At 32.9% G+C, this 27,712-nt stretch overlaps 2 protein-coding genes across 4 annotated transcripts in view; both read right to left on the minus strand.

Annotated features, from left to right (window-relative positions):
- The window catches only part of Eif4g (eukaryotic translation initiation factor 4 gamma), a 33,621-nt gene extending 22,643 nt beyond the window's left edge, over positions 1 to 10,978 (minus strand). Inside the window, exons 1-6 of one of the 2 annotated variants that reach the window (XM_089170279.1) lie at positions 9,921 to 10,978; positions 9,092 to 9,467; positions 1,495 to 1,790; positions 1,151 to 1,399; positions 937 to 1,060; positions 659 to 832 (exon numbers count right to left, since the gene is read on the minus strand). In XM_089170279.1, the coding sequence (XP_089026405.1) occupies positions 659 to 832; positions 937 to 1,060; positions 1,151 to 1,399; positions 1,495 to 1,790; positions 9,092 to 9,377 (1,129 nt within the window). In that variant the 5' untranslated portion in view covers positions 9,378 to 9,467; positions 9,921 to 10,978. Of the gene's footprint in view, positions 1 to 658; positions 833 to 936; positions 1,061 to 1,150; positions 1,400 to 1,494; positions 1,809 to 9,091; positions 9,468 to 9,920 lie in introns of both variants that reach the window. The other variant, XM_089170274.1, reaches the window with a different exon arrangement.
- LOC149033735 (uncharacterized) lies at positions 10,042 to 26,187 on the minus strand. 2 transcript variants are annotated; one of them, XM_089170405.1, is made up of 2 exons: positions 24,899 to 26,187; positions 10,042 to 10,181 (listed from the first exon to the last, which is right to left on the minus strand). In XM_089170405.1, the coding sequence occupies exons 1-2, from the start codon at positions 25,143 to 25,145 to the stop codon at positions 10,090 to 10,092; spliced, it is 339 nt and encodes a 112-aa protein (XP_089026531.1). In that variant the 5' UTR covers positions 25,146 to 26,187; the 3' UTR covers positions 10,042 to 10,089. The 2 variants fall into 2 exon arrangements, with proteins under 2 accessions (XP_089026531.1, XP_089026526.1); XM_089170400.1 differs by having other exon boundaries at positions 10,079 to 10,184.
- Positions 26,188 to 27,712: the final 1,525 nt, after the last annotated feature.

The following is a 27,712-nucleotide window of genomic DNA, read 5'->3' on the forward strand; positions in this document are numbered from 1 at the left end:
TTTGATTATACCTTTAGAACTACAACCATGAAGAATTATTTTTCTTTCATAAAAATAAAATTGTGAATATAGAATTTATATACATGTATAAGAAAAAAAAAATTAAAATAAATAAATATGATAAATTAAATTTCAACGTTGATTATTAAAATTGTGAGAAATTGTTAAACTTCTTTTTTTTTTTTTTTATTATAATTTATTTATTTAATCCTTAGACTGCGGCATGATACGACGACTCAGAATCATCAAATTATACAACTCTATATTTACGTTGATGTTGGTTTCGATATTATAGTATATATCAATGATTATAAGCAAATGTATATATATACATCATTTATATATTTTGATAAATATGTAAAAATGTACATATATATTATCATTAAAATGAGAAATTAGTAAATTCATAAAATAATCAGCTAAACCATGAAAGGCACAATTACATACTTTAACTAATGATCTTTTTCTTTCTTGTAAATTTATACATATTAACAACACTTAATTGAAGTACATAATCCAATATATTTATATTTTCACGGTTTAAATACTCATTTCATGAATTAATGGATTTCACAAAATAATGCTAACATATTATATGCATGTATATGTGTATATATATATTTATGCCGTTAACAGTCGAAGGATTAAATAAACGTACCTATTTGGGGTAAAGGTTGAGGTTGTTGTGTAGTTTGTTGAAGGGTACCTTGTGGTACCATTGCAGCTCCTTGGGCACCCCCAAGAGTGCCCCCAACATGTTGTGCTCCACCACTAACAGCGGTTGCACTTGACCTATTTATACCTAGTGGGGCAGTGGGAGATGCGTAGAAAACTAAAAAGAAGTATCAAGAAGACATTAATAAAGCATATTATTAATGTCTCTAATAATAATAATAATAATAATAATAATAATAATAAATGTTACGTTATACTTACAGCTAGGTTGAGGCGCTGGCCCAGCTTGATAAGGATATATGTTCTGTGTTAGCAGAGCGTGTGGTTGATAAGGAGGATAATAGGATTGACCTTGTGTCTGATGTCTTTGGGGCGCGCTCGAGAACTGTAATGCCACATATATATTATTATAATTATTGATTTTCTTTAGAACAATCGGAAGAAAATATAAAAATATAAATAATGAAATAATTACCTGAATTAATTGATTATTCATATGATATACAGATTGTTGGTGGGGCCCTGTCGGTATACCGGCAACATGACTAGGAACAAATACTGCCCCTGGCTGACTCGTCAAGCCAGCTGTATACATGACGGGTGGTTGACCGGCACCACCAGCTACCCCCGCCATACCTACAACCTGATTATTAGTTCCTCCTTGTCCACCTCTATGATTTAAATTTCTTGGCTGCTGAGGTCTCGGAGCAGCTGAATAATAGTTCTGAAAGTGATATTAATGTTACACATCTATGATTGCGTCTCATAAAATGATTGATTATTAACGGTATCACGATTGATTTTCAATATGAAACATACGTGTGTTTGCATATGTGTTGATTTTCCCATTTCTTGTGGTGAAGGAGTATGCACTGGTGGCGTTGTTGTAGGTGCTGGCCCTTGTGATTGTTGGGCTTGTATTCCAGGTGCTTGGGCCTGCGGAGGAGCCTGTCCTCCAGCTGGGCCCCCTGGTGGTATACCCGCTGTGGATTGCCCCAAGGGCAATCCACCAAGTGGAGGTCCTCTACCCCCAGGTACACCTACACTCCCCCCTCCTCCACCCACCACCTGGCCCCCTGGCTGGGCGCCGTAGTTCCCCGCATGGAACTCTGATCCTAGAACAAAACGATAATCTGCTTTACATATCGAAAGTCAAAAGTACCATACACAAACATTGATTTATATTATACCATATGGAAATTGTATTTAACTACTATACAATGATTACTATTAAATAATTAATACTTGTATCAGAATACTTCAACTATATTTGGATATTTTCAAGGAAACTTGCACATAGGGAAAAAAATACAAATACCATATGGGAGGAAACATTGTAGACAAATCTTTTAACAGATGGATTCTTCTAATTCATCTAACACTCCTGTTTCACTTACTTGTCACGAATGATAATAAAAGTTCGACTATTTGGAAAAGATGAAAAATGGAATAACACAATTTACAAAAGTTTCGGAATTGACAAAAGAAGCATCAAATGGAAATACCAAAAAGAAATGTTAATAAGACTTGAGGTATAATAACACGAAGACCATAGGATCTTTAGAAATTGTGTGCACATAATGATGATGGTCAACGTCATCATCATCATTTTGCGATGACGATGTAAAACGAATTTTTCCAATGAACGAGCTACTCGCCATATTCCATGCATACGCAACAACTAGACCTGCTGCTAGACAACACTACACATCTCGATACTTGATCGTACACTGCGCAACATAGTTTTTCAAGGTTGTAATACCATTAACTCTCCAGTAATTGCATTCTTTCTCGCACGTACACACTCTATCATTTAATATATATTTGATTATTACCTAAACTAATCCCAAATTTGTATTAATTTCAAACTGTTGTCTACCTTCTGTTACTTTCAAGAAGAACAATAAATGTACAATGTTTTATTTCATATTTTCTTAACAAGTGTGTGTGTGTATACTGAAGAAAAGAAATCGTGCGAGTGGGAAAGAAGGGAAGAGAAGGGAAGGAGGATAGGGGGAGGGGATAACTACGATGACTATGTATCTCTCACTTCTCGAGGCTGTCGCTGAAGTAATAAAATCAGAGTTACTTGTGAAAGCGATTACGCTAGGTACATTCCGTTAAAGTACGTCTATGTCAACGTCATCGTCGTGTCTCGTATATATTACCTCCTAGTTCTCTTTTCTTATAGTTGTTCACACGCGAGGGGTACACCACCACACCACGTTACACACGTTTATATTATATTACGTCAATCATGGTAATAACAGAAGAAAGAAAAAAAAAAAAAAAAAAAAAGAAATGAAACATGCTAACGAAATAATAAAAACTAGATAAAAAGTAAAATATGTTCAAAGTCGAATAACGTGAGAAGAAAATTATAATATTATATTAAGATACGTTTCCCTTGAAATTTCTTAGAAATGATAAGATAAGAGAAATGGTGCTACTGTACTAGCACATCTAATTTTTTTATTTTTTTATTTTTTCATTTTTTTGTCTGGCCTAAAGTTATTTTTTCTTCTAAAGAATAAGAATAATAAGGAGAAAAAGAGAAATATTTTGGAGGTTATTTCTTCTAAAGAAGAAGAAGGAACATTTGTATAGACAAATAATACATATATATTTGAGGTTATAAAATAAAATAGAATAGAAGAAAAAAAATATATAAAAAATTATATATAAATTTACACCGATGTAAAATAAATTATAAAAAAAAATGTTGATAGGAAAAATTTAACAGACGTTTTTTACAACTCGTGTATCTCTTTCTTTCTTTCTTTCTATCTATATATTAAGATATCATTTTTAAAAATTGTTCTCACCTTTAATGCGTCTTCTCTTCGAATTTTTTTTACTAGTATTGTTTATAAATATTATTTGTAAAAAAAAAAAAAACAACGTGGCAAATAATAAACTTTCACAAATCTCGTAATTTTTTGTTCTTCTTATAATAACGCGCACGCTTGCACGAGTCGTTAACGGTGTGGCACGTAGTACGCAAGGGAAGGAAGGAACAACGAGGAGAGACAGGCCTCGACGAACGGCCATCTTTCTTTGCACATGTGGGCAGGAACCAAGATGGTGCTACCATCTGTAGTCTCCTAGATGAATCGATTGCCCGCGAAAGGGGGGCGAGGCCGCAATATACTTCGTTGAAAGAACACCAGGAGCGTAACGATTCTTCCCTAAAGATCATATTCCTTCATCTCCCCCGCCCCAAAAAAACACCAAAAAATCCCCCCAAAATCCCCAAATTCTATCTCTTACGGCTCAATCTTTAATAATAATAATAAAATATTAATAATAAATGAACCATATGTTCAACGTTGATATATTCATATTAACAAAAGGAACACAAAATAAAATCTAAATAAAATTATATATTACAATATACGAGATATATTATGAAGTTTTATAATTGAAATAAAAAAAAGTATCTTCTAATTCTCAAATTAAAAGAAAAAAACGAAAGAAAGAAATAAAGAAAAAGATAACCTTTAAAAAGTTTAACAAAGAAAACTGATATCCTTTTGTTAAAAAATCGCTCAAGTTCTTTGACCGATACTAATGCACCGAGCTGCGTATATATATATATATATATATATATATATATATATATATATATATATATATATATATATTTATTCTTATATGACTTCGCACTTTTTGAATTATCACTTTCTCTCTCTTATTCTCACTTCCCCTACCCCACCCCTTCCCTATCCAACAGTTTCATTTCATTATCAGTCATTAATGGACAATCGAGCGATACATAAAATATTCTTAGGCTATAAAGAAGAGAAAAAAAAATACAATTTATTAGTCGAAGGTAAACGTTATATATGCTGATATTCGAATAGAGAGTGTCACGTGGTTCGTAGACGGCCACGTGATATCGACCGTTGAGAGAAGAACCGTATAAATGCGGTCTCTCTTTCCTTATAGTCGTCTCTAATTGGATATTGTTGGTTAAATTAATCTTCGACATTGTTGTCATTCTTGTTTGCCTTCTTCTGTCGTTTTACGTTAGGATGTTTGACCAACTAAAATAAAGTACTACTACACCACATCATCTAACCGCGATTATTTATATGATAATTGAACAATGTTCTTATACAAAGATTATAAGGATAATAATGTTCACACTCAATATTTGATATTTCATTTAAAATATAATAAAGTTATAAAACGTCAAACATTCACGTAGTTATACTACGTGAAACAAGATTTTTCCCGTTTGAATAATTATCAATAGACATCAGAGTGGAATCGAATTTGGACAACATTTGTATTGTATTTTTTGTTTAATACTTCTATCATTAATATCCAATTTGTTTGTATTTTTGTATTGTGTATTGTCTTCAAAGAAAAATCCAATCAGATCAGTCACGCGTTCAACATGTTAAATATATACGTATATGTATATGTATAAGACAATTAAATTATTACAAACGGATATTGAATTTTATCCTTGGAATCCATTTAAAGTTGGACAACTCGGTCGACTCGTTTTATCTTACTTTGAGACCTCTTCTTCTCTAGGAAGAGAAGTCTTCTGATGCTTCGAAAGTATGTCAAATGTTTGACCGGAAGACAAGGACAGTGTATGTATAATACTCATCCTCTCTCTTTCTCGCTGACCGTACAGCAGAGACACACACATTTCCAGACACATACACTTTAAGCGAGCAATTTCTTTAACTCTTTTTCAAAATTTCATTCAACGTGATTTACGGTATCTTTATATACGAATCTAATACAAATGTTTCTAAAAAAGATGTCAAAAATTAATGTTAACACTATATATACCGCCATTTTCAATATCCCTATTTCTACCACCCTAGTCAAAATGACTGGTGGTGTATAAACAAAAATGCTTTTTGAGCTTTGCTTCCAGTCTTCTTTATTTACTCTTCAAAAATGATACCAAATGTTAAGCGCAATAATAATTTTATTAGATAAATAAATTTGTAGACATTTTTTAATTATTTACAGAAATTTTGAATTAAAATGGCCCGACCAATCAAAATAACTGGCGTTTGGTGTATATCTAGTGTTAAATTAATTTGAATTATTGTTGTTGTTGTTATTATGTTATTTAATAAATTATATAAGACACGAGGAAGTAGAATCAAATGTGACTAACTATAAGTGAAATTAGGAATAAACTGATCTTCCTCAACCCTTATTCTAATGTTAGGATTCTTATCAAGAATAGTCTTTCGATAATGAACAATGAAACAACAATGAAAGAGAGGGTTGGCCGTTGTTCCGATGATACGTATCATGGCAAAAGGGAAAGGATTGAATGCACCTTCACGATGGCACACAAGGCGAAAAGCATTTTATCGATTGACCTATATTTCCAATTGTTTCAAGCTCCGTGCGAGGGCGCAAAATCTCCTCCTCTGATTTATAATACCAAACTTCTTCGACATTATATATACATATATCGATATTAAAATAAACTCTTTCTTTTATTAATTGAACTAATTTTTTTTTTTAATTTTTTCAAAACGAAAATAAGAAAAATATAAACAAAAATCTAGTAATTTATCTAGAGAGAGAGAGAGAGAGAGAGAGAGACAGAGAAAAGAATATTTAATTTCAATGGCGAATTAAAAATCCACCCCCCCCACCCTCTTCTTCTTCTTCCTAGCCGGCAAAACGTGAACGTCAAATACGAAAGGCCGTTCACTTTCGACACGATTGTTTGCAACTATGTTTAAATCGAATATTTTCTATTACCATTTAATATAATATCAAGATTTGAAACGAGTGAAAGTGGTAAATGGGGTTTCTCGAAGGATATCAAATCAATTTATTTGACGATCTAATTTTCTAACTGTGCTGCAAGCATTAAGTGTGAAAAGATAACACATAATTTATATTGGTGTTACAAATGTACTCACAATGATCTTTTCAATTATTATTATTACAATTTATATTAAATAGTACAAAATTAGAATCGAAACACAAAACTGAGAAAAAGAATTTCTGAGAAAAAGAATTTTTGAGAAAAAGAACTGTTGACTTGTGACTTGTCCTTTAAATAGGGTAAAAAACAAACACGTTTGTCGCGAATTTTCTTCATCCGAAATTGTTGGACACTTTGATGACAAATACACATACGCATCTTCAGACATCTTCTCATTATAATTGATTCATTGAATGGACACAAATCATTCTTGCACGACCTGAGAGTCCATCACCCGTGTACCCGTAAATAGAGGCAAGCTGTTCGACTCCTGAACAGATAGGTCACCGGGTCAGATTAACTACCCCTCCGCATACCCGAAAATAACTCAGCCTTGTGTTATACACATTTGTTCCTCTATCAGTAGACAAACCTACATTTTCTTAAATGAGGCCATTTTTCGAGATATAATATATTCATTTGTATTTTTAATTTTCTATATTGTATATATCTTATAAATATTTGTAAAAAGGAAAAAACATCATCAGAAGAAAGAACGAAAAAAAAATCAAAAGAATTGTATTTAAAATGATAACGTAAAAACCAAAGGTGCTTCCATTGGTCAATAAATGACATATCCACGATGGAGCGTTTAAGAAACGTTTAGGTTAAGCACAATATAAATTTAAGTACATGCTCTACAACATTTTTCATTAAGCGAATGATCAAAGATAATAGTTAAAAGCACATGATAAGGCATATGTGTAAATGATCTTTTATTTTTTTACTTTTTTTTTTTTTTTTTGAATTAATGCAATGTTGCGAAATAATAACAGATAGAACACACAAATTCATGCGAATGTCGTTCAAAAATAAAATACAATTTTCATCTATTTTGATTCACGATGGTGGGGATGATGATGGGTATGATGGGCGGTGGGAAAGTCCCGACGTGATTAATAGAAGTTATAATAATTTAACACTAAATTTGAATAAAATCATAATAAAAGAACAAAAAGAAAAAAATTGTGGTGGTGGTGGTTTATTTATTAGCAAAGAATGCAATTTTAAAGTGATGAAAATCTTTTAATCGCGTAATCTTTTAACTCCCACATTTCTTTGATGATGGTCTCTCCTACTCTCTTTCTCTCATACACACACTAATGCAAGAACGCAACGAGGAATATGTATCTTTAAAACCCTCCGCCAACCCCTTTTCTTCCCCACCACTCTACTAGCGCGGTATTTTCTCGTGGTACTAGTCTCTTCTGTCTACTGTCACGTATCCCCTCCCCTCCGCCGCAAGCAGCAGCATTACACCTTCCTACGGTTAGTTCTCACTGCCGAACGTCAAGGAGAGAACATTTCTTAGGTGGGGGAAGCAGCTACGCCAAGCTAGCTAGCTAGTAGCACACGGGCAAGTATATAGGTGGGGTACGGAACACTACGTCTGGATTGAGCCCTGGCTTAGGCAATGGTCGTAGATTTATCGATCGTTTAACTATAAAGTCATAGTTAGTAGTTTTCTCTCGCTCTCTCTCTATATATATATATTATATATATTTATATGTATTTTAATTTTTTCTATTAATTTAAATAAAATTAAGATAGATAAGTATAAGAGAGACAATAGATATATTATTATATACCAAGTATATAAGTTTTGAATCAAAAGACGACCAATCAGATCATAAATTCAATCAAACTCGAATAAAAATTGAGAAGATATTTAATATTAACAAATAGTATCAATAAAATCAATCGTATTTTAAAACAATGATGATGATCTTTATTAATCGAAGATGAAATGTAATTGACTACTACCGCTTTTTGACTATGACGAGTTTAGTTATTTATTTTCGTAAGGTCCTGCGTGTGTGAGTGTCTGACTCGTTTGTTAAGACATTAAATAGGGTTAAGGTTTCATTGCTAGTTTAATTTTGATTAGTAAAGAAGACAAAGACAAAACAATTGTTCACGGTATTATCCCCTTAAAGAGAGTGTTTGAATATTCTTATTTTTTTTAGCAACATCAACACAATAGTTTATTAAATAAAATAAAGTTTCAACTCTTGGTGTCCTATTTAAAAAAAAACCAAAAAATTCAGTTACAATTCACCATAATTACTATAACCTATATGCATTAAGATTTAACGGTTTGAAGAGAAATAAATAAAAGAAAAAGTTTCATTAATGCCTATGCATTCACCAGGAGCACGTTTCAAAGTGTATTTAAGGGAAAAATAAAATATGTCGAAGGGGTAATGTGGGAAAACGTCAGTGACCTGAAGAAGAAGAAGAAGAAGAAGAAGAAGCACATTTCTCTTTAATCCATAATACGTATGCGCGAATTACTACGTCCAAGGATCAATGCATGATAAATTAACTAATACTATTTATCTATTTATCTATCTATCTATCTATCAATACTTTGACTACATAATGTATGTATCATCATCAACTTGGGAAAGATTGAATTCTTTCTTCAATACTTACTATTCTGTGTGAAAACACGTAATGGTGGCGCTTGGTGACCAAGCTGCTGACCAATTTGGTTGATGTTCACTGCGATCTGGTGGTGACTGAGCTGATGGTTTAAATGAGGACTAGGCGATGGTGGTGGTGGATGAGTGGCATGATGTACATGGTGGCCCGGTTGAGGATTTTGTGGATGTGGTGCCGGGTAATGATGATGGTGATGAGGTCCTAATATACATTGCATGGTTCCCACGGCAGCGACGTCCACTCCGCCCTCCTTCGATACTCCAAACCTCGACACCATTCTTTATTCCTATGTTCGATTCCTATCTTCGTGGTTGGTCTACGTTCTCCACCGTTGCCGTTGGGTCCTTGTCCGGCCTCACCGACGTTCCTTGTCCAAGATCGTTGGTTAAAGATCGCGCGTTTTGTGTGTTTGATTTAATTTGGATTTGATTTGATTTGTTTGTTTGTTCGTTTGATTGATTTTTTTTTTTATATTCCGTTTTAATTCCCGACAATTCTCTAATGTCGAATTTAATGCTTATTTTTTGGGAGAATAAAGATTAATAAAAAAGGGAGGGTATATATAAAAGGTATGGTGTTATAATATCATAAAAGGGGCAACAACACGCGTTTAAAAACTGCGGCTTTTAAAACTCTTTTCCAAAAATTGAGTATAATAGATGGATGATTTATATTTTTTGTTCTATTACTTTTTCGTTCGTTTTCGTTATAAAGTAGAGCGTGCGTGTAATATTACATTATATATATATATAGGCTCTTATTGAGATTTATTCATTGGTGTAAAAAATATTATTATTATCAATATTTTAACCAACACTACCTTCTGTTTTTTACGGGCGTTTTAATCGGCGATGGAGCACCATGACGTCATCGTTTTCTGTTATCGACGACAACGAACGATACGATCGTCGATCGTTCGTTGTATTAACCACTTTGTAAATTCGTCATCGAAACCACAATATCCTTCTTTCCGTGTCTCCTTTTACCCCTTATCGTCGTATCCTCCTTCCTTGTATTAATCTCGTTAAAGATGATGATGTACGACGGATAAACGTGTCGATGATGATAACGCGCCTCGTTTCTGCTACCAAAAGAACACATGAATATCGTTGCTGCTGTATACTCTGTGTTAGCGATGCGTTGCTGTGCTTGCTGTCGTCGCCGCTGCTGCTGCTTGCTGCCGGCGGCGCTGCTGCCGTTTTCTCCCAAAGAGAGCAAGAAGAAGCGTTCACTAACTCGAAATAATATTTGCGTTTTTTTTTTTTATCGACGGAAGAACGCGATTACAAAAAGGGTTAACGATTTTTCTTTTCTCTTACTATTATTCAAAATCTCCTATAATAACGCGCGTATCACATATATTATTCGAATTATAATAACACGAGAGAAAGAGAGAGCGAGAGAGAAAGAGAATGTGAGAGAAATAGAAGAAAAATGTGAGTATTAATTATGTATATATTAATTTTCTCCCTTTTATTATACACAATAAAGGGATGATGTTTTTATTTCGGTGTCGGGCGAATGATTAACCGACCGACCGACCGACCGACCGATCGACCGACCCGTCCCGAACAGACCGACCCGATCCGAACCGACCACCTTCGACGACGTCCGAGTAACGAATGAACGAAGATCGACGACTATTCACGAAATTCGTCGAAGAGGTTATCGATGGCCGCCGTGCGTCGTACTACCGCTACTACTATGTACTACTATGTAATTCGTCCTGCCGCCACCCCAGTCGGTAATACTCGAATGGGATGCTCTTCTCCTCTTCTATTGTCGACTAAAGAGGAAACTTTTCTTTTTCTATTCTTTTTTTTTTTTTTTTTTTTGAAAAATAAATCAGATGCACGAAACTTCAAAATGATACCCTCCCCCCTCACCTTCTTCTTTGTAGATATACACGCCCCTTCTTCTTTTCTCTTCGTGTATAACACTCTCTCAACGATTCTCTTGACACCGTGTATAACAGAGCACGCGCACACACATAAAGCGCGGGGCGCGAGCGCGCACACGCAATATACTAACACACCACGTTGCGTGCTGCTTTCCTTTCGTGTAGTGGTGGTGGTGGTATAGAGTAGAATAGATCTCGAACGCACGTGACCACGAATAATACGAGAGCGTTGGATTAATTTTTTTTTCTTTTAAAACGCGTCGATGCACCCCGAAACGATAAATATATGTTGTTTCGTTGTTATATTAATATTACACTAATAATGTTATATTATCGAGTAATAGAGTATTATTTATATATTATTATTATTATTATTATTATTATACCGTGTTTATACCGAGACGATGTTGCATTAATTAAAAGAGAACTAAATTTTGAATGATTTATTTGACTAAATTATCCGTATATCGTCGTCACGCTTTTCTTCTTCGCCGTTGCTCGTACCGAAAGGGATGATAAACCACTTTGCATGTCATTTTGTTTTCTTGTTTTCTTTTTATTTATATTCTTTATCGTGTATTTCGTTATTATAATTATTTATCTCTCTTTTGTTTTTGGTCAAAATGGAAATCCACACGTGCGCGCGCGCGTACATGGAAAGATCGTCGGTAACGAAGGAAAGACGACGACGACGACGACGACAGCGACGATAACCGAAAAAACGGAAGGAACCGATGTAAACGGGCTATTGGTGCTCATCCGTGCCAAAATCGATATTTAAGTCACGACATCGGCTACTCCCTCTTTACGGCGCCGACTCTTCCCATCTCTCTCGCTCACTCACTCACTCCCTCTCTTCCGGTTCTCTACGAGGATGAAGATGAGAAGCAAAAATGGTGGGGATAGATTACGCATTTATCACGAGTATCGAAAGAGTCTCTTTCTCTCTCTTTCACCCTCTCTCTATACATATAGATATGTATGTATATATCTTTCTCTACCGTATGGTGCTTTTAATTTCCTACGGGATTTCCGTTTTTCTTTCTTCTCTTTCCCCTCTTTTTGTTGTTAGTATCTATCTCACTCTTTCAGTGTACGATCATTGGTGTGATTGACTCTTCCTATTTCTCTTTCTATCCTGCACCACCACCCCCGCGCCACTGACGACGAGTAGTATCTTCTCTCTCTGTCCACCGTGTGGCGCTCTCGGCTGTTCGGAAACTTTCGGTTGCGTGCCGAAATTTGCCGAACGGCGCGCAAGAAAACTAAAGCCGTATTCACATTTGGCGACAACAGCGCGCTCGTTCCTAGTTTTTCCCTTTACCCCGCCCGCACCATATAACTTTCATTAATTCTTTTTTTTTCTTTTCTACACGTTTGTCGTACTTTGTTTTATTCGTTATATATAGTTATATATCGCGCACCGAAGAAAACAAAACGACGAAGATGACGATGACGATAAACTTCTTCATACACGCAAATTAATCGATGGCGTAGATTTTGCAAGTACGAATGATACGCGAAAGACACTTGGCGGGCGGCATATTCAACGACAACGACGACGACGACGACGGTACCACGCAGCGGGCGCTTACGGCGCCAGCAACTGAAACTTATATATGTTTTAATCTATCTATCTATCTATTTCTATCTTTTTTTTGGAGAAAAAGACGTTATAAGCGTGATCGCTTTTATTTCCAATGGAACGACGACGACGACGACAACGACAACGACGACAACGACGACGACGACGAACAGCAGATATCTTTTAAACGGTTAATGCAAAATAAAATGAAACGAATGATGAACAACTATCGTATGTACATCTTTCGTATGTACTATTGAATACGTACGTTTGTTTTTTCTTTCTCTTACGAATGAACGCGCGAACGAAAAAGTGTTATCGCCCGCGAATACATTTGTTCCCAATTTGAAAATAAATTTTCACTGCACCAATAGAAGAACACTTATTTTCAGGTACCGAAAAAGAAATTTCACGTTACGTGTTCCCCGACGACACACACAAGGCCATTCGACGCATGCGAAACGTCACGCTCGTTGAATTTTTTTTCTCTTTTTTTCTTTTTCTTTTCTTCTTATTCTTAAACACTTCGTAGAGTGTTTGTTGCTATCCTCGGTGGATGGCTACTCCACGAGTATAACAAAAATTTTCTACTTGTTCTTCTTATTATTATTCTTCTTCTTGTGTATTACGTAAAGATCGACAAACTATTAGAAACGTTATGGAATAGTTCTCTCATACGAGTGAGAGTTCCCTCTCCCATAAGGACTGTATAAATTGCGACTCGTAGCCCTCTAGGGATTTAGAAAATAACTAAAAGAGACAGTGCTGTCTATGGGAAATCGTATAGCCCCAACCCTCGTATAGGGTTATGCTCTCTTCTTACAATCTTTCGGGGCTGTGATTGGTTGGGATTATGATTCTTTCAAAAATCATAGAATAGAGGATGATACTTTTTGAATGAAAAATAAATGGTTTCTTTTAAAATAACTTGTCACTCGCTGTCAAAATAATATATACCTAATATTTTTTCTTAATAATTACGTAAAATAGATACTTATTTACTTTTAAATGAGATTAGTTGTAAACAGTCTCTGGGTTGATTAAAATTGTTTTCAATTTGTAAATAAAATAATATTTCAAATTTTTCTCATGCATATATATTTTATTTAACAAAATTTTAACATACGTTTTTTAAACACAATAGCTTATTTATTATTAACTATTTGAAATAGTATTTTATTTATCATTAATAATAAAAAAAAAATTGTCTTATTTGACTCATATTGAGAAAAAAAATTAATTATAAATTATTCCCTATGAGACGTAATTTGTTATAAACAAATTTTCAATTATTCGTGGATGAAATTTGTCGTTAAGTTTTCGTAAGAAAATCAACGTTCCCAAAATTGTCGTGATCCTATAATAAACTGACCTTGGACAAAAAGAAAAACTGAAGAAGGTCTCTTTCTCTCTCTGTCTCTCCCCATGTGTTCTCCCCAACTTTCCCTCTCAGGTATAAAACAAACAAAAAAAAAAGACGCCTACCTAAACCATTTATATAATAATCGTGAAATATACAATAGGAAAAGAAAAAAAAAGAAAAAAATGTTATTCATTCGGAAAGATCAATCGATCGATCAGTAATTTCATCGTAAAAAGAAAGATAAGAGAACAAACGAAAATTTGTATCAAAATAACGAATATTAGATATAAAGAAACTTGTTTTTTTAAGAGATACATATATTATAAATCGGGGGGCTGATCGGTACGTCCCTGAGAGAAATAGTCAAACCTCGAAGCAACAAAAGAAATGCAGAAAGAGCCGAGGAGAACACGAACGTACGTACGTAGATGATCGCGTGCGCAGCAGGCCAATGGGCAAGAGAGTTAGAGTTACAGAACATTCTATGCGCATGCGCAAATATATGATGGCGAATAGCCTCCTTCAGGCCGCGTGAAATGCAACGACGCGACTACGACGAGGAGCGGGCACAGCCCTGCCTGTGTTACGGTGCATTTGAGGGTAATGTGGTAGCAAGCAAGCGAGCAAGCGAGCAAGCAAGCTTTGTGCGTGCGTGCGTGCGTGCGCGCGCACATATAACCCGTTTTAAATAACTCAACCACCAGATGTGTCACACCTACTAAGAATCCTACAAAAAGATGTGCCACGTGAATACTTCAATTATTTTATTATAGACAATAACAACCATTTGTTCTTTTCATTAATTATTATTTTTCGATATATTTTCTGATTCAAATTTTTACCACCACCAACTATTACCACTATTACAACCATCACAACCATTCACCATCAATCACTATTCTTCCTACCCCTTAATTCTTGAATATGTTTCAATGGAAAGTCGTATTCCCAGAAGGTCACGAATATTTTTCTTCCTTTAAAAAAATAGAATTAGAAAAAGGAAAAAAAGGTTGTTCTTTCTTTTTTTATATAATAGGAAAAGAATATTGAAAAAAGACAGGAATTTTAGATCTTCTAAACTTTTGTAAGCTCAAAAAGATAATCGTTTGTTTTATTAAAAGAAATCTATACTAGGTAGTCTATTATCATAGTACAAACAAGAACTGACCCTAGATAAAAATGACAAAAAACTATCTAAAAAAAAATGTGTCCCCCATGATGGTTTTCTATCGGTTCTTCTTCCAGGTATAAAATGCTAAAATAGTTTTAAAGCTTTCAAGAAAAGAATATTATACTTTACTACTATAACAATTTATTTTCTATTCCTAAAAAATATCTACTTATACTACAAGCATCTTCTAGGATTTTTTCTACGAAGCAACGAATTTTATAGAAACGTTGGCTTTTCACTTTTTCCACCATATATATTTTTATATTATTATATTTGTCGATGTTGAACATAAATTGTAATGCTTGTGAAAAAAAGAAAGACATAAATTTATTCGTGTTGGCAAATTGTAAAATAATAATTAACAATATACATTCTATGTAATAATTTGTTATTATTAATGATTCAACGTTAAATGTTAATTAGATAAGAAAGTAATGAACTTATAATATAATTGGACGACTCCGATCGTTGAGAATGTACTCGTATAATATAATATACAGAAATCAAACTATTATTATTATTATTATTATTATTAGAAGAAGAAGATAACGAAAAGATATATATATATATAATAGGAAAGGTTAAACGTTATGAGTCATTATAGAAATAGAGAAATTACATTGGTAATAACATTAGTCTATTATACACTGTATAATCGTGACAAATCATACAAAGTATCATTTTATATTTATTCGTTCGTCTATCATTTTAGTTCTTTTCTTTTTCTTTTCATTTTATCTGCAAACAAATAATGACAAAAAACAAAACAAATGTCTCATTTATTTACAATTTGTATCATTTGTTAAACGACGATAATAAATGTATTTTCTTATCTTTAACATTTTCTCTACAAAGGTCTCAAAAAAATCAAAAAACTTTACATAAATAATCTTTGGAATCGATATTTTATTTATATCAATATTATCTATTATTATTTTAATTTTTATTATTAATAGAGATTTCATTTATTTCAAAAAAAAAAAAAAAAAAAAAAAAGATTAAAAAGAAAAAGAAGAGTATAATATGGAGGACCAAGAACCTTGAACCAAAAACCTTCCTTCTCAATAAAAAAAAATTCCGGAATGAAAGACGACCCTCTGAAATATTCACAAAAAAAGAGAAATGAAAGAAAATAAAAGAAACAGAAAGTAAGATTTTGTCCTCTTTTTATATACATAGAAAAAAATAAAATTTTAATAGATAGAAAAATTCCCTATCGCTATTGTAAACATGAGTATCTCCAACATCGAAAGAACAATTTGTATATTCACCCTGTGACGTGAGGAATTTTACCTGTGACAATGATAAAAAAGATCTCCTCCTAATATTTCTAAAAAAGAAAATATAAGGAAAAAGATTAGGATTGTCCCTTTTACAAAGGTGAAGAAAAGGACAAAAATATGTTCGGTAAAAATTCTTCGGTTGTAAATCATCCCTCCCCTCCTATACTTCTACTATCCCATAAGTCCTCTGTCCAGCAAGAATTTCGGATGACAATGATGACATTTTTAAACACAAGAAGAAGAAGAAGAAGAAGAAGAAGAAGAGGATTTAGAGGAAACCACCAGCAATTTGAAGAAGAAGAGGAAGTAGAGATAACTAGCACCAGTTTGAAGAAGAAGAAGAAGAAAAAGAAGAGAGAAGGAAAGAAGATGATCTCCGACGACGTGTATAGGATTCGTTAGGTGGGTAACCTAGTTTTGACGACGATGCACCAACCCAAGTAACCGAAGCAAGCCGGGTCGCAGTATAACGACGCCGTGGGTAGGTAGAGATCGATACCTACACGCACCCGCCACCCGTTCTGCTTACAGCCTAGATTCGCTTGCCTAGGATAGGTGCTGCATGAAGGGGGACGTGTGACCTACATAGGCTTGGGAGAATGCTCAAAAGGCGAGAGGAAATGCACCGAAAGAGAAAGAGTAAGAAAAAGAGTAAGAGAAACAGATAGAGAATGTTGATTCTCAAACAAATTCATCACAATATCCAATAATACAACATACAAATCATTTGTTTCATTCTTATGAATCATCATTCTTCGTTAAATCCTTTTGTATTTATTTTGTAAAAACCTCATTAACTTTTGGTTTACCCTAATAGAAAAAAAATCATACATTTGATATTTATATATATACATAAACACTAGTATGTAATAAAGAAGCCGATGATGGGGGTTAAGGGAGGAGGAGGAATTTCTTCTAGTTACATTTGATGCTTAAATTTTCTTCTCCTACGTTTAGTAGTCCAGTGAGTATGCGCGCGCATGCGTACTGTATATGTATACACATATATATATGATGAGTAGGCGAGTAGAAGAAATAGAAAAAGAAAAAAAAAAGAAGAAGGAAAGAAAGAAAGAATACGACTAACCCGTCGTCTAGTCCTTCGTTCGGAAGAAGGAAAGCTAAAGATTTCGGAAATGGTAAAAGAGGAAGAAGATGAGGAAGGGGAAGAGGGGGGGGGGCAGGGGCAGGGGCAGGGGGCAGGGCAGGGGGAAGAAGAAGGTGCGACGATCCTGCTGTCTGCGCCGAGGTTTTCTCCTCCGAGGGGAACCCCAGACTGACGAGAGACGTGAAGGGAAAGAGGGAGGAAGGTTGAACGGAATAGGAAAGGGTAATGCACAGAAGAGGAGAAAAGGGGGATGACGATGATGGTTGTGTTAGTCGTCGCAACAACCCTCCCTTATATATGTTGTTGTCGTCTCTCTTTCTCTTTTGGTTGGACCGTTTCCGACCGTTTACGAGACATGCGGCCTAAGTTCAAAGTCCTTCTCGGCACATGGGGGCAAAATCGTGCTTCTCTTACTCCTGCTGTGATGCTGCTATTAAATATTATTTTTCTTTTTTTTCTTTTTCTAATATCATCGACGGCATAAATTTTTTGTTTATTTTTTGATTTATCGTTAAACCAAGTAACAAATGAATGGGAACAATTTTCTACCCATCTTTATAGAGAAATCCAATAAAAACAATACAATTTTAATAGGTTATTGAACTTACATCACACAGTCCTAATTCCTAATTCTCTAGAATTCACATGGACTCTACATATCCTAGGTCACGCACATTTTGTCGCAGCGGGCGAAACTTTCTTTCTTTCTTTTTTTTTTTTTTGTATGGGAAGTGAGAAAAAGGATGCAGTTAATCGTCCTATTTCGTCAAACCTTTTCTCTGGAATCTTTGACCTGACCGTAAAACTTCGGATTAGAGATTCCTGCTAAGAAGTGAAAACGCTTATAGAAATAATCCTATATAAATAATATACATAATCCATAGATATAAAAGTATATTTTTTTCCAAGCTAAGTTTTTCTTTTCAATCCATTGTCCATAGTTTCTTTATAGAATAGCATTAGAAAGGGTTGAACATCTACAGGGATTTACTCTACAATCGTTTATAAATATTGCGAGTCATTTTCAAGAAAAATACCAAAATCCAATTGCAAAAACTCACATTCAAAGATAATCAAATAATTTTATCACGAGTATATCATCAAGGTGAAAAAGAAAGAAAGAAGAATAAGTAGGAGTAGGAGTGATGGGGAGAAAAGGGGTTGAGGAGGAGGAGGAGGAGGAAGAGACGAACCATACAAGTCGCTCCTTCCAGGGGTCTTTGAGCCCTCGAGCCGTTGACCTTGGAAAGGTAGCATGGAAACCTCGTGGTGGTGTCGAGCAGTAGTACTCTCCTCTACGTGGGCGTTTAGTACGAGGTTACCGGAATGAGAGAAGAGGAAGGGGAAGAAAGAAAGAAAAAAAGAAAGAGAGAGAGCTTTGGGAGGAAAACTTGAAGAAGAGGAGGAGGAGGAGGAGGATAAGAGAAACGAAGATAGGTTAAAAAAAGAAAAAGAAAAAGAAAAAGAAAGTAGGAGAATTCAACGCAGCCAGTAGACCCAACGTGAACGAAAGAAAGAAAGAAAGAAATGAACAAACGCGAACGTCTGGACGAAGAAGGAAAGGAGAGGAGAGGAGAGATGAGGAGAGTAAGGTCGATATATCCCCTCCCCCCTGTGACTTTCTTCTCTCCCTCATTCGGGCAACGACCCCTGCCCTACCACCCTTGCCAAACAGCCTTTTTATACTGTTGCAAGTAATACGCGTTATTGCGTGCTAACCCTGAAAACCCATCTGAAATTGGGCACCGACAGACGGCTAACCACCGTCTCCGACACCGTGGTCAAGAGCCTTACTCAAATTGAGAGAGAGAGAGGAAGAAGGGAAGGGGTAATAAGTAGGAAAGAGAAAAGGGTGAAACAAAGATGGACGGTGGATAAGATTGATAGATAGATAGACAATATGTCTTTGATATAATAATTTGCGATAATGCAATATTCTATTCTTTTCTTTGTTTTAATCAATGAGTTAGGTTAGTTTTTGTTTTTTTAAATTTACCTAGTCGGCAATTTTGTTTTCTTGTAAAAAAAGAAAAAGAAATTGAATATAGAAAACTACCTTACCGACAGATAGGAGAAGAAAATATTTACAAATTAGTTCGAACGTGTTTTTAATTCTAATCGTATGCGTGACGATGAATTTTAATTAAGCGTTGTATCAACAGGACAACGATATCGGAACAAAGTATCGTATTGCTTCTATCTCTTTCTCTTTCTTCCTTTTATTTCGAGACATATGATAATAAAATACGGTGTATTGTTTCATATGAAGTAAATCGAGAGAGAGTCCTCGACGAAAACGGTAATCATGAGAAATGTCACGTAGCACGGGTAAGACCTTATTCGCGGTTCTCTGATTGGTCGTAGTTGCCGGTAGTTCTTATAATGCTTTTATAAATGAAGAATTTATATGTTGTACGTACAGTACGCCTTACCGTTATACTGCCTGTTGCATGGTGCAAGAGAAACCGTTTGATTATGTCATCGATAGTTGAAAGTGTTTCCTACCCACCACAGCTGGCTTATATTTTCTTTTTTTATCTTCTTTTTATTTTTCCTTGGCAATTTTTAATACAATTTTTAATACAATTTTTAATACAATTTTTAACATATACGACTATAACGTACTACATACATTCCTATAGAGGTGTAAAGATATAGTAACTATATTTATATTTTCTTGTTTTTTCTATTTTTATCGACCGAGCACAATAATAAAAAAGATGACTAGTTGCACATATAAAGTTATTTAAAAAAAAAAACAAGACGCAGCACATTGCGACGCGTTTCAAAGTAATTTCATTCAAATGGATATTGATAAAGATAAGATTTATCGACTGAGCACGATTGACCAAAACAAAGAAATGCAGATGGCTAATTACAAATCGTATAAAGTTCTTAAAAAAAAAAAAAAAAAAGAATATATATAACGGTGATATAATAATAAAATGTAGAAAATATTGTTAAAAAAAAAAAAAAAAAAAAAATGTTCTTTCGTAAAAATACTTAAAGATAAATGTCAAACGTTCGTAACACCAATATACGTGAAGTGAAGTACGCGGAGAACCGGTAGAAAATACGCATTCCTGACAAGGCCGCGCGCTCAAGAAAGAGGCCGCTGAACATCCGGAGAGAGAAGCTTAATCGTATTTCATTCTCTTTTTACACGCCTGTTTTAATCCTTTTACATTGCGCCTTGCCAACTCTATATTCTCTCTCTCTGTACTCAATAATAATGTAATCTTTAAATAGTCATTTTGTTATAAGTGTATATATATATATATATAAATGTTACACATATTTACTTATATTGTATATTCATTTGAAATATTTGCATCAAAATTTTCAATCAAATGATAATCCTTTTTTCTTTGTTTTTAATACAATCATAATAATTTTGATAATTATACGAAAACATAATAAAATGAAGAAAAAAAAATGGAATTTGTCTAAAATATTATCTTCTTTAATGATATTAATAATATCGCAAGAATTATGACGAACGTAAAATAAACTGCGTCTTTCTCTTTCTACCTAGTCACCTGAATAATGATCCGGATTTTATCGAACTTCCAGTTTGTTACCTGAACCAACTTTCACCTGAAAATCGCGATTGAATATTGCGTACGTTTATCTAGTCCTTTGCAACCCGGTTATAAAACGTTAACATTTAACCTTATAGAATTATGATATTTATATATTTAATATTTTACTTGATCATTTTTGTCATTTCAATTTAATAATAAAAAGAAAAGAAAAATAAACGTTTAATTTACTTTTAGCAACTGATATCTATAAACTGATCGAATAATAAAAACTTTCTTTTCTTTTTATCATTCAACATAATAACAAATCTAACGCTTTTGGATTTATTTAAATAAACAATATGTTTAAATTAATATTTTCTCGACATATTATAAATATGTAGCAAAAAGAATATAAGATCAAGTTTGTAACTTATGGCGCCATCTTGTGATATCATTTGAAACTAAGGTAATAAGAAGAAGAAGAAGAAGAATGCAAGTAACGCCACCACGCACGGTTGCATCGTACTACTTTTCTACTTGTGGTGTTTGAAATAATAGTTACACGTGAGAAATCATTTCATATACACTTTTATGAATAAATAAAGACAAAAAACAATTTCATATTTTCGTATTTGCATAATATACGAATGATAAAGTTAACAAATTGATAAATTATGTTAAATGAAATATTATTTTATGTAAAAAGAGGAAAAAGTGGAGACTTTTTCTATCCCTTTTGTACGATCCGTTCGAAGAACATTCGACAGATCTTACGATGCTAGGTAGATAGACGACGAATAATACGAACAATGTAGAAAACATACGACCCTATATATTTGTGTTATATGCTTCTCTCAACAAACTTACCTACAACTGTCGACATTTCCGTCTTACGGTGCTGTCGTGAGGGGACGTTTGTCCAGTTCGAGTAGGCAATCTCTCTAAGTCAATGATGACACGTGTCCTTGACGGTTAAACGCATGTTAACGGCGTGCACACTCCGTTACGAGGATTTATAAATATATATGTTTAAAAATATCGTCGACTAATTATTAACATTCGTGCCACAAAGAAGAAGAAGAAGAAGAAGATGAAGAAGAAGAAAGAAAAAAAAACAAAAAAACAAAAAAACAAAAAGAAAAAAATAATATTTAGATTAGAAAAATTACAAATTGTTTGATCAAGTAAACTAGAGACACGTGGTTTAAAACCAAAAATGATCTTTTAAAGATTACTAAAATTCCTCTTTCAAAAGAAAATATTATTATTATATAATATTATTGGCGGATACTTTTGAACTTGCTTTTACTAGTAATAATCGCGACGAACTAAATAAAACACGATAAATTTTCCCGAATCCTATTATAAACAATATCGTCACTTATCTCGGAAATTCTAATAACACTATCTCTATCGATATTGATATCTGGTATCCCGTATAAAATATGATTGCTAAATGCAATCGTGTTATTTGCACACACGTATGTTTACCTATATATATATATATATATATATATATATATATATCCGAATGTCAGGTATCACCGTTGTTAATTAACTGATTGACGATTACGTGAAAATAATGATTCAAAAAGTAATAATCGTTTTTGTCTATTATCGTTTAATCTTTCCTTTCGCTCACAATTTTTATCTTTTTTTTCTTCTTTTTTTTTCTTGTTTTTTTTTTTTTTTTTAATTACAATTATTTGTATCCCTATGTAAAACACGATTGTGTTTAAACGCCACGCACACGGCAACAAACACGAGGTGACTTTTAACCATATGCTCGTAAAGTTGCTAAAGAGACAGTGACAGTAATATGCTTTTTAATAATTATGATAGATAATATTTATATAATACACCCTTTTTTATTTTTATTTTTAATATTAAACTATATATTCCGTGAATGTACACTAATTTAATGATAAAAAAAGAATATTTCAATGAAATTTAAATGTTTAATACTTTCTTTAAGAACGAATTGTATGTAACTATCGTTTTTAGTACTTTGAACCGCCGGGGGAACGGATGATGGACACGCGAGAAAACACAGTAGTCCCGAGAATAAAGTCTTACCAACCAAACAACGATATAACTACTATGGATTGCAAAAAAAGTAAAGAAAGGAAAAAAATATATGAAATAGAAGGTATGCTCCTCCGTGGGCTCGTTTTCGTTCGGTTCGCGCATTAAACCATGCTCCTACGTCATGATACTAACCTAATTGACAATATGGTTTACGAATTCTAATTATTTTTACTTTTTTTTTCTTCTTTTTATTTATATGTATGAATGAAATGTTTAAATGTATTCATTCGCAATTTAGGAATTTTAGATTATGTTTATGTATTTATCATTAATAGAAGAATAATTATTGTTAGTGCAAAAAAATAAAATGTATACACGTATACATTTTACAATGGATGTAATATAAATAATACATGTGTGTGTGTGTGATAAAGAAAGATATATATATATATATATATGATTTATATATTTGAAAATTGTAATTAAATAGAGATGAGATATTTTTGTAAACGTTTATAACGTTTCGTATTTGCCGCCTGTTTGAACTTAAGGATTTTCTAACGATCTGATTGGTCGAATTGGGTTTCTACATACAGCCACTCATAGAGGGGCTTTTCTTTTTATAACACAATGCGATAAAACTACACAAGGTCTTTGGAATTTGCCACTTAAAACATGCTATGAATTATTCTATTTCTTACAATATCAAAGATATAGATAGTGAAGAAGATTTTTCGAGAAACATACGTGGCAAAAAGAGAAATGATAAATCACATGAATTGTTATTATATATATATATATACAAAACTGTTATATAACTACGATTTACTAGATAATATCATTCCTAATTTAAAGTTTGGATATCTTTGTAAGATAAAAACAAATTGAATCATTTATTTGACCTATTATTATTAACTTCTTTTTAAGTAAATTCGTTTACCTTAAGAGATAAAAAGAGAAATATGTTCATTAATAGAAATCAAATAATTATACTTGTTTTTTATTGTTTCTATGTTCTTTTCTAATAATATTTGTTTATGTTCACGCAACACATACATATATATATATATATATATATATTTAGAAAATAGAATTTTCGTTTATTCTCAGTAAATTCATATACATATATTTCAACAAGTAATATAGAAACGTTTATAATAACAATTCAATATTAAGAAAATAATTGTTAAAAATTAATTTATATATACCAAGAGCAAATGTAATATATTATTGCTATAAACTCTTGAAACAAACTGTGTAATAAATGTGTAATAAAATGCTATTAAGATCATCATCATTCTAATAAACTTATTTACAACTAATAAAATAATTAATTTAAATATATAAAGATTTATTACTTGTAATATATGAATAGAAATTAGCAAAGATAAATGTAAAACCACGTGTGTGTATATACATATATATACGTATATTAAAATCTAATTGAAACTTGTAATCAATTATTTCTCAACGCATTCAGATATTTATATATATATATATATAAATATTGATATATACGTATGCATCAATAATATATATATATATATATATATATCATAAAACGTTGAGTGTTTCTTTTGCGATGTTCCTTGCTACTACTATAGAGCTGGCACATGGTCCGCGTGACCATCCTAACCTCAAATTTTGATTATCATGCAATACATATACATCCATACATCCATATATATATAAATATATATGTACATAGATATATTAGATCGAAAGTATTCTTATACAAGTTATTATGTTAAAATGAAAATAGTCAATATAAAAAAATAAGAATAAAATTATGAATGTATTAATAAAAAAGTAAAGATGATGGAAAAAATGACTCACCAGAATTCGAAATATAACGCGGTGTACTCGTGGCAGCTACTGTTGTACTGTATCCTTGGGGCAAGTGATGAACAGCAGGATTATTAACGTGTAATACAAGCGGATGTTGCTGATGTTGGTTATGATGATGCTGTTGCTGCTGTTGTTGTTGCTGCTGCTGCTGCTGTTGCTGTTGCTGCTGTTGATGATGCTGATGATGGTAATGGTGGACAAGGTGGTGCTGTTTCCCTTTCGTCGGCATACTCATTAACTTCACAAACCAATTTCAGAACAATCATCCACTATCGTCAAATGTTGCCGATTTACGTAGCTCGCCTCGGTCCTCATAGGTACGTTATTTTCACACGCGTACGAAACGATGATAACAATATTACGTTCTTCTTAATATTCATTTATATTAATTTTTGTTAAATTTATTTATTGAGGAGAGAGGAAGGGAGGGGAGAAAGAAAAAGAAAAAATTAAAAAGTTTCGAGTACGTAATTAGCCACGACGTAGGTTTCTTTTTGTTTTCTTCCTCTCTCTCTTCTCAATTGGAACGATTGGTTCGATAGACGGTGAAGATATGAACGTGAATGAAGGGAACGTACGACACGGTACGACACGACCCGACCCGACACGACCCGACACGACCCGACACGACACGACACAATACGGCACGACACGAAACGATGCGAAGCAAAAACCCCACGTAGGGGAAAACACAAATGGGGAAGAGTTATACAATCAACGCGAGCTAAGACGCGGATTGCAAAAACCCCTACACAGGCATATATGTATATATATATATATATATATCCTTTATTTTCTTTTCTTGTTTCTTTTCCTTTTAGATAATTGCAATGAAAAATAATAAATAAGGATTAAAACGAAATGCTCGATGTGGTGGACACGATCGGTCGGTCAGAATAACATATACACACACATATATACGCCTATATTCCGCCCACTATTTTCTCTTTCTTTTTCTTTCTCACACTCTCTTCCTTCCACTGTTTTCTCCCTACGTGTATACAAGGAAAGCTCTTTGATCTTTCCAAGATTTGCGCGCGCGCGCGTTCTCGCGTGTTCACACGTTTCTTTGATTATACTTTTTAATTTGCTCGTATCACTGCTCTTGAATTTGATTTTATTATTTGCTTTCTTGTTTTTCGTTTTTACTATTACGAATTTAAAAAGGACAAATTAAATTCTACCCTTTTTCTGTATAACTAACGTTTAATCGACGTACTACTTGCGTTAAACATTGCATACGGTTTCTCTTTTTTTTTTGTAAAGAACGTATACTCTGTGGCAAAGGAAATGAACGAATGGAAAGTTATGTGTACCAATTAGAACAGCCAATTCTATCGGGAAGTAATACCAGATGGCGCTATTAATTCTTTTTTTTTCCTTCTATGAATGTTTCCTGGTTGAAAGATTGAATTTTATTTTATGTGCCCTAATATTTTAATATAATATATATTTAATATAAAAATATATATAATATAAATTTAATTGTATATCGTAAGGAAAGTTTGCAGGTGATCACCGTGTTTTTTATATCTAGGGATTTTACCGTGGTATATCATAGGGTATTTAATTGTAACTGATTGTATACATTCCATCAGTTAAATCAACTAATTAATTATGTTTTATATATAATTGGTTCGATAAAATGATTTCCTTTCAAATATACCTGTTAGGAATGTATTAATTAACTGATGGAATCGCTTGAAATTAATAAGCTTGTATCCAGTTTAACCAATCGTAAGGAAGCATAGTTAGTTACTATGCGCTGTGTGAGAGCATCGATAACCAATCAAATTAAATGTAAAGAATCTTTGATATTTAAGATAACATTTTATTGGTTATATAAAATATATATAAAGTATTAGAATGACCAATAGTTTATGCGTTTTATACGTGTCATTTGTTAGAAAAAAATCGCACGAATTTATTTGCCAATCTAATTTATTGCACACTTTTTTGATATTTTGAATATGATGCGAGCAAAGGAATCGATCAAAATAACGTACTCGTGTATTAGTGAAGAAGAAAAAGTTTAATAAAAATTGTTTTCTTCAAAATAATTATTTTCCAAGGCATTGACATTGCATCTATTGTAATTGATAATGCAGCAAAAGTAATTAAACAGTCAAATTCATTATCTTAACTCGTAAATATTATTGAAAAATTAATTGATTTTTAGATCCGTACTTCGAGATAACCTATATAGAATTATTTGAAATAATAATAACTGGTGTTGCGCAAAAAATCTGCGCACGTTCGTACATCCTTTCGCGGTTTAAAAATTAATCGCCAAAAGAGATAAAGAAAAAGGAAAGCAGGAAGTATTTTCATTATATCCAAATAAAATACTCGAACGTACTTTCTCATTTGTTATCTCGCCGCTTCATTTTCTTTTTTCGCAATTCAAGAATTATCTACAACAAATATACTTATTAAGCAGGTACAAATCCATAATATTGTTAAAAAAATAAAAAAAATTATATTAAATATATAATACCGTAATATTAGGGTGAACTCAAACAAGTTCTTTGCGAAATTTTGTAAAAATTAATAATTTATCACTTGTATACAAGGAAAGTAATTTTATTGACTTGGAAAAAAAATGGCACTATCTGAACATCAACACAATAAACACTCGAACTTTTGGTTTACCCTAATAGAACAAATAACTTTAATATTTATAATTATATAATTATAGGAATAAATATATAATAGATATAATATAATGGTAGGTATATAAAAATGATCGGGGTCCAGGTAAATATAGGTGTTAATAGTATGCGCCTTAACGGTTTATTCCAG

This window comes from Polistes dominula, unplaced genomic scaffold (assembly GCF_049000335.1).
Source record: "Polistes dominula isolate Pdom_NZ unplaced genomic scaffold, Pdom_raw_medaka contig_29, whole genome shotgun sequence".
Lineage (NCBI taxonomy): Eukaryota > Metazoa > Arthropoda > Insecta > Hymenoptera > Vespidae > Polistes > Polistes dominula.

Bases quoted from the DNA above. Each gene is read 5' to 3' on its own strand.
- LOC149033735 (XM_089170400.1), bottom strand. From the start codon at position 25,145: ATGAGTATGCCGACGAAAGGGAAACAGCACCACCTTGTCCACCATTAC. The intron at 10,185-24,898 runs GTGAGTCATTTT...TTCTTTTGGTAG, and splicing joins GCGTTATATTTCGAATTCTG to CAGAAACGAGGCGCGTTATC.